Below are 7,617 nucleotides of genomic sequence, written 5' to 3' on the forward strand. Positions count from 1 at the left end.
GGAGCGGGCTTGTCCGCTGGCCCGCCCAGGCCTCTGCGCTGGACCCTCGGGCCCAGGGACTTCCTGGGCAGGGTTCTTGGTCCTCTTGGCTGCCTCACACAACGCCCCTCATTTCTGTGGGCCTCAGTTTCCCCTCTATTACCTGAAAGAGAACAATGGCTCTGGACTGCTTGGGGATCACTTATGAAAGTGATGGGGTGTTTCGCCTGAAACATGCGGGCACCCAATTGTGCTCATGACTGTAAATGAAACTGGAAGTAAATGGAGGCACAGAAAGGTTAATAACTTGCCCAAGGTCACAGAGCCAGTAAACGTGTGGGGAGGCGCTGGGTTAGGACCCAAGCATGTCTGTGGCCTTGAACAGGTGGCCGCACTGACCAGAGCCTCAGTTTCCCTCTGAGAAAAGAGGCCAGTACTAGTCCCTACCCTGTAGGTGAGTTAGAGGGGCCCATGAGATTTGAAAGCACACAGTAGGTGCTCACCAAAGGGAGTTGTCATTTTGAAGTGGGCACCCAGTGTCGTAGCCTCTGTGTGTGGGAGGGTCAAGGTGGACATCAGTGGGCACCTGGAAGTTACTCAGCTCTTCCCTCCAACATCTAGTCCACTTCCTCTTACTCATCAACTCTGCTTCTGATATCGTTTCTTTCGAAAGCCACACACAGAAGTTTCATTTTCTTTTTCTCGGCAATGCTGATCAGTTCCGGCTCTCTAGGCCTGTTTCCGGGTATAAACAGCTGGTGCCTGCCTGTGAAGCCAGCCTCCCGTCACAGCTGCCAGGAGCCCCGGCCTCGGCCACACAGGGACACCAGCCTCGGCCAGCCCACCTCCTCCAGGCCCCCAAGCCTCCCCGGGCTCCTAGCCGCTGCTGTCAGCATGGCCCAGGCTCCCGCAGACGCCGATGGGACAGGTACCAGTACGCCCTCCCAAGGGATGGTGGGGACCTGGGGGGCTGATTATAGCAATGACAGCGCCACGGCGCCCAGGGAGAGGAGAGTGCGGGCTGGGCTGGGAGGCTGGCTCTGCCCTCGGCGCCTGGCCCACGCCCCATGCGTTTCACCGGAACCAGGAACCGCAGGGGTGAGCGCTGCCATGTTCCCATTTCACACATGAGACCACCAGGGCCCTCAGAGACCAAACCTCAGGGCGTCGGCTGGTGCTGGGGGCTGAGCGCGTCTCCGCACTCATTTTGAGAAGCAGCACAAGCCGCTGTGAGGAGACACACATTTCCCCACTGCCCCTCCCTCTGAGAGCTTCACCCCGAGGCCCAGTGGAGGGGCCAGCCCTGAGCAATCGCCGGGCTTAGGGTGCCCCTGGGGGCTGCGGGCTGCGGGTGGGGTTTTGGCTTCTTGTCGTTGTTTTTGTTCTCATTAGCTCATTTCATCCTCACCACAATCTTGGAAGTAGCTGCTATTACCCCACTTCACAGGTGGCGAAACTGAGGCAGAGTCACACAGCCAGTAGGTGGCTGAGCTGGGGCTCACACCTGGGGAACCAGCCTCAGAGAACAAAAAGGAGGCAAAGGGGGTGCAGGGAGGGGAGGGCAGGGTGTGGCCCAGGTGGACTGGCTCAGCTCCAGTTCCTGTCCTGCTCCCCCAGGGGACACGCAGGTACCAGTCCAGGGCACTCGGTGACCACGTGCTGCTTCTTCTCTGGTGGCTTCCCCCTCCTCATCACGCGCCGCTGGTACCCTGTCCATTTCACAGCCTCCCAGTCGCTGGGGGCTCGCTCCCTCACTGGCCTTTGCAGTCAGGGTGGAGGGGGCGGAGGAGGCTGACCAGGGGCCGGCTTTTCAAGAATCAAAACTCTTTTCAGGACAAGGCAGAGCCCGTGTGTGGTTGGCTGGACGAGGATTTCTGGCGGCTGATGACCGCTTGGGGTAGAATTGGGGTGAGGGAGTGGGCTCACACCTGGGGAACCAGCCTCAGAGAACAAAAAGGAGGCAAAGGGGGTGCAGGGAGGGGAGGGCAGGGTGTGGCCCAGGTGGACTGGCTCAGCTCCAGTTCCTGTCCTGCTCCCCCAGGGGACACGCAGGTACCAGTCCAGGGCACTCGGTGACCACGTGCTGCTTCTTCTCTGGTGGCTTCCCCCTCCTCATCACGCGCCGCTGGTACCCTGTCCATTTCACAGCCTCCCAGTCGCTGGGGGCTCGCTCCCTCACTGGCCTTTGCAGTCAGGGTGGAGGGGGCGGAGGAGGCTGACCAGGGGCCGGCTTTTCAAGAATCAAAACTCTTTTCAGGACAAGGCAGAGCCCGTGTGTGGTTGGCTGGACGAGGATTTCTGGCGGCTGATGACCGCTTGGGGTAGAATTGGGGTGAGGGAGTGGGCTCCCCCAGGTGTTCTAGCTGCACTTCACCTGCCGGCAGGTGAAAACGTTGTGACGAAGGCGAGCTGCAGCCGGGCTGTAGCGCCGGAACCGGATGGTCCATCCCCACTAGAACTGCCACCGCAGAGCCGGACGGACCAGCAGGCAGAGGACCCGCTAGGCCTAGGGCCACCTCCCCGGAAGGGGACCCGACTTCCCAAGCAGGGCCCTGCTTTGCATTTCCCTCGGGCTTCCTGGGGTCCAGGTTTCCTGCTGATGGGTGGGGCTGCCGCCCACAGCGCCCTCTGCATCCTGAACTCATATCCCCTTGGTTTGGGGGGTCCTGCCCCGAGGAGGGGGAAGCAGAGAAGAGGCGATGAGGGGCCTCAAGGGAGCCAGGAACAGCGTTTCCAGGGCCAACCACCCAGGCAGGGACGGTGGGCCCCAGGAGGGCAGATTTTGAAGGGAGGAGGCGGCTGGGTCTGGGAACAGAGTGGCACGCCTCCCTCGGGCAACTGGCCCACTGCCCCGCGCCCACCCCCCCCCCCCCCGCACCTCCTCTGGCCACCAGGCTGTCCAGCCAAGGCCATTTCTGATCAGCCCACGAGCCCCTCACTGAACAGAAGTGTCGTTGGTGGATGCCTGCTCGGGCTCTGCCCCGGGCCCTCCCCCGTGGGCCTCCCCTAACCCAGAGCCCCTAGCCCAGGCTCCAACCTGGCACTCAGTTCTCTCCCTGCCCCTCTCTCCTCTCCCAGACCTTGAGCAGAGGATCCTGCAGGTGCTGAAGAAAGCTGACACCCCTGTGAAGGCTGCCCAGCTGGCAAAGGAATGCCAAGCGCCCAAGAAGAACATCAACCGAGTTCTCTACCGGATGAAGGATAAGTTGCTAGTGGATGACGCTGGCTCTGCGACATGGTGCTTGAGAGAGGGTGGGACTGGAGAAATGGTTCCCACAGCGCCGGCCCAGCCCAGCCATGGTAACCTGCCAACCTTGGGGCGGGGGCGGGGGGGCAGGGGGGGACCCAGCACCAGCAGTCCTGTGCGGCGGGGGCCAGACATGGCGGGGATCTCCCTTTTCTGCGTCCCGCGCAGAAAGAGAGATGAACAAACCGGTTCTAAGTGGAGGCGGGCAGGGATTGAGAAATATTAGAAATAAAGAGAGGAGACACAGAGATAGATTTGAAAGCTGGGGCTGGGTGGATCTTTCTGTGCCTGGCTGAGGCCACAGAACAGATCCAGACTGCAAAGCTGAGGCTTTATTTATAATCAGGGACAAACAAGGCAATTAACAATGTTCTTGTAAGTTTCACTTGTTTTGGCAGCACTTGCTGCCCCTCCCACAGCCCACTAGCTACCCAGGAAGGATCTAGGGATCAGTTACAGGATCAGGCTTAATTATGCTGGGAGGGGTCTGCCTTCCAAATGAACTTGTTTGTGACCCTGCCACAGGTCAGTCAGAGGCTTAACCCTATAACCGCTCCCTACAGTCCTGGCAACGGACAAGCCTGGATTTGGGCTTGGGTGAGAATACAGGCTCTGCCCCTCGGGGGTGCATACTGTCCCCTCATCGTGCCTCACTTCCTCTTCTGGCCAACGGAGACAGGAGCAGGGCTGCTTCGTGGGGTTTCCAGAGGATTAGATGCAAAGGGCTCAGCCTAGTGCCAGCACATAGTAGGTGCTCAGCAAAGTACAATAACAACAGGAAGTAATGATGACGACGATGGCGATGATGATAGAACCAAGTTCACATCACAGGAGATCCTCCTGGCCAGTTCTGTAGCCCACAGACCGAAAGAGCTGACACTTGTCAAGTACTTACAATGGGCCCGGCGCACCCGGGGTTCCCGCGGTGCTAAGAGGCGGTACTCACCCCCCTTTTCCCAGAGAAGGTAGGTAGCAGGGCACCGCACAGCTGGAAAGAGGCAGGGCAGGATCAGAGCTCACGACCCAGCGCCTTCGCCTGGTAGAGTCCCGTCCGCTTCCTGCTCCGCCGCCCCTGGCCGTCTTCCTTCCCCGGCAGAGGGGCCCCTGCAAGACGCAGTTGCAATTCCCAGAAACCTGGCTCTCCGCTCGGTGACCGGCGGAAGCACCCGGCTTCCTCGCAGCTCCTGGGACAGGGGCCCATTTTCTCTGACCCCAGCTCTCCTTGGCCACAGGCGATGCTGTGAGAGCTCGGGGGCGAGGCCCTCCCACCCCACTGAGAGGGTCCCACACAGCGCCCGGCTCTGCCGTGGAAGAAGCTAACTGCCTGAGAAGCGATGTCTCCGGTGGAGAGCTGACATCACTGTGCAGCCCCGTGTGCCAGGCGCGCCCGGAGGCTCGGTGCCCATCCCCGGCCCCAGGACAGCCTCGCTGGCACGGTGATCATGCGCGTCCGCTGGACGAGGGATGGCTCAGAGGGGCCGCACAGCTAGTCAGCAGTGGAGCAGACTCACACTCCGGAGTCCTCCTTAACCACCCACCGCCCTGCCTCCCACAGAGCCGGTGCAGGAACAGATCCGCAGGCTACTGGCCGCCAGCGGGCCCCTGAGGGCCTTGAGCATCGCCCAGTCCCTGGGGATGAAGACGTCAAGGGATGTCAACCCATACCTGTATGCCATGCAGAAAGAGCACCTTCTGGACTTGGACAAGAAGTCAAATACGTGGGAAATTTACCAACCAGGTAGGCCCTGACATGCTTCCCACACCTGGGCAGGGCAGGGAAAGAGACACTCCGGTGCCCAACATGTGTTCCTTGCTGGGCACCCTGCTGAGCACTTGGCCTGCTCCGCCTTCAGAACCTCCCAGAAGCTTGCACTTGTCTTGCTGAGCAGTCACTGGAAGGGGTTCCAGGAGGGAGGGGCATGACGGGGGAGTAACCAGGGAGGGCTTCCTGGAGGCGGGGCCTGAGGCTGTAGCTGCAGAAGGCAAGGGGCTGGGAGGGGCGGCCCACTCCTGACTGTACTGGCCTGGGCGCAGGGCTCAGCCTGAGGTTGCTGGCAGTTTTCTGTGGGCACTTGGCCCAGCTTGGAGTTGGCATTGCTGAGGGAGAGCAGGCTGGGCTCAGATAGCCGGGGGCGGAGTCCCAGGGCGCCTTATCCGCCAGGTGCAGCAGTCGCAGGGCCTAGAGCCCACGGTCCTTTTACAGGCCCACAGCAACGTCCTCATTTCTCTTAAAACCAGAAGAAAAAAGTGAACGTTATAATCATAACAACGACTCTCGCCTAGATTATATGTCTTTGTCCCAATGCAGTCATAACATGTAATTAAAAAAAATATTTTTAATGGAGGAAGGGGCCCACAAAGGCACAAGAGCCCAGGGCCCACGGAGGTGGGATGTGGCCCGTGTGTGCAGCGGCGAAGCCCCGGGCAGGTGCCCAGCTGGCCCGCGTGGGCGGACACCCCTACTCCAAGGGTTCTCACATCCTAGGAGTGATGACCTGTGACAGCAGCCAGATTTTAAACACTCGTCACAAAAGCAAATTCTTGAAAATGCCTTGGGAGGCAAGCAAAGCTTATCTGGTGGCCACAAACAGCCTGTGGCCAGCCCGCCAGCCTGTGGACGCTCCCCCCATCCTCTCGGGGAGCAGAGGACACTCAGGTGGGGTGACCTGCCGTGACGATGTCCAGGGGAGAGTCATCTGAGATGCCGGTGGCATTTGTCAGACATGCCAGTTCCTGACTAGGGGCTCCGGACTCAGCGCCCGGTGGGCACTGGGACTCGATGTCCAGGCTGGCCAGGAGATGTGCTCCAGGCGGCAGGTGGAGCCCCTGCTCCGTCGGGAGGTGTAGAGGGGTTGAGTGGCATGTCATTCCACAGGGAACCCAAGGGGAAGGAGTCAGTCCACCCCTGTCGTTTACCAGCAAAACTCCATCACGATCTGTCAGAATGGGCCACACGGCCAAATCTCCATCGGGAACTCCGAAGCCGTCCAGATTGGACACGGGAACAGCATCATGAAACACCTGGCCCCTGCGGAGAGCGGTGAGTCCTCTGGGAGGCGCCGTGGGAGGACCGGGGGCAGCTGCTCTGTCTGGGTGGGTCAGGGGACGGGTGGGCGGGGGGTGGGAAACGGGGGCAATCCACCCTCCGCGGAGAAAGGGCGGCTTTCAGATCACCACGGTCCTCCCTCATGGTCTCCTGAGAACAGGGCCGTCTTTCTCGTGCCTGGATCAAACCCTTCCTGATTCCCTCTCATTCCAATGCCGTTAGCCTCATGTTCCGGGGGACCCCATCGCTCCCCGTGAGAAGCAGTTCAGGTCACTCTCCTCAGTAGGAGGCACAGGGGTCACGGCAGCATTTGTTTATTCCGAGACGCACGGTTTTCTCCGTGTTTTAACATCTCCAACCCTGGGATGCGTCTCACCAGTGGTGCCCTCGTTACGATGAAACACGGCCCTGCAGGCACTGTGGTGAGGGGGCAGGCCACCCCTCAGCCCAGCGTGGGACAACAGTGAGCGCATCAGCCCCAAAGTGGGAACACTCCCTGGGACTTCTGGAGAACCCTTCCCCCTGCTGGGCCTCAGTTTCCCCAACTGTGAAATGGAGAACTTTGTCTGAAAATCTAGATCAATGTTTGCCCAACGTCAATCCTCCGAGCCTCCCCCCCCCACTCCGCCCCCAATTCCAGCCGTGCCCGTGTCTGATTGTTGACTCCATGTTAAATGGTTTCCCTTTCATTCTGCTCAAATGTACTTTCGAGTAAATTTGTGCAGCGTTAACCATGTGGGAAACCAGGAAGGTCACCATAAAGAAGCACTGAGAGAAGCGTGGGGGCTCGGAGCCGGGTAGAGATGCGCTCACACCAGAGGGACTTTCTCCCGAGGGCTCCGAGGACTGAGGGCGACGAGGAGGCAGAGGGTGGGCTCACTGTCTGGGTTTCGAGTGCCCCAGTGACTCTCCAAAACCCAGGGACCCTGTGCTGACTGTTCTGCTGGGCCGGCCTTTCCGATGGTGCCAGGAAGAGTCCGGAGGCCTGTCTCCCTGCCCAGCCAGCACTCTGAGTGTGGGGGTGTTGGGAGGGCCAGAGGTCATGTTGCTGTGTTTCCTGCCAGGCTCCATGGCTCCCCTCTGCCTCCCTCCACCACCAGCAGCGGGTCCCCGCGCTCAGGATCCCCCGGCTGGAACCTGGGCGCCGCAGGACATCCGCATAGACAATTCTGTGCTCAGACGGGTGCAGCTGGGACATGGCAACGAGATGAACCTGCATGGCACCCCGGCCACCGGCCCTGGCCACAGCCCCCCAGGTAACTGGGGGTCATGCAGCCATCTGCCCACCCCACCCCACTCGGCTCCTCAATGGATGGAACCTAAGCCAGTCTTTGCAGGGAGAGAG

General features: G+C 60.5%; 1 protein-coding gene across 1 annotated transcript in view; it reads left to right on the top strand.

Moving 5' to 3' along the window:
* Window positions 1-738: 738 nt before the first annotated feature.
* Window positions 739-7,617, top strand: part of ZBP1 (Z-DNA binding protein 1) — a 10,581-nt gene continuing 3,702 nt past the window's right edge. Inside the window, exons 1-5 of the mRNA XM_079783449.1 lie at window positions 739-907; window positions 3,058-3,279; window positions 4,782-4,964; window positions 6,102-6,266; window positions 7,337-7,528. Of these exons, the coding sequence (XP_079639575.1) occupies window positions 874-907; window positions 3,058-3,279; window positions 4,782-4,964; window positions 6,102-6,266; window positions 7,337-7,528 (796 nt within the window). The 5' untranslated portion in view covers window positions 739-873. The remainder of the gene's footprint in view (window positions 908-3,057; window positions 3,280-4,781; window positions 4,965-6,101; window positions 6,267-7,336; window positions 7,529-7,617) is intronic.

Source organism: Cnephaeus nilssonii (genome assembly GCF_951640355.1).
Source record: "Cnephaeus nilssonii genome assembly, chromosome: 11".
Classification (NCBI taxonomy): domain Eukaryota; kingdom Metazoa; phylum Chordata; class Mammalia; order Chiroptera; family Vespertilionidae; genus Cnephaeus; species Cnephaeus nilssonii.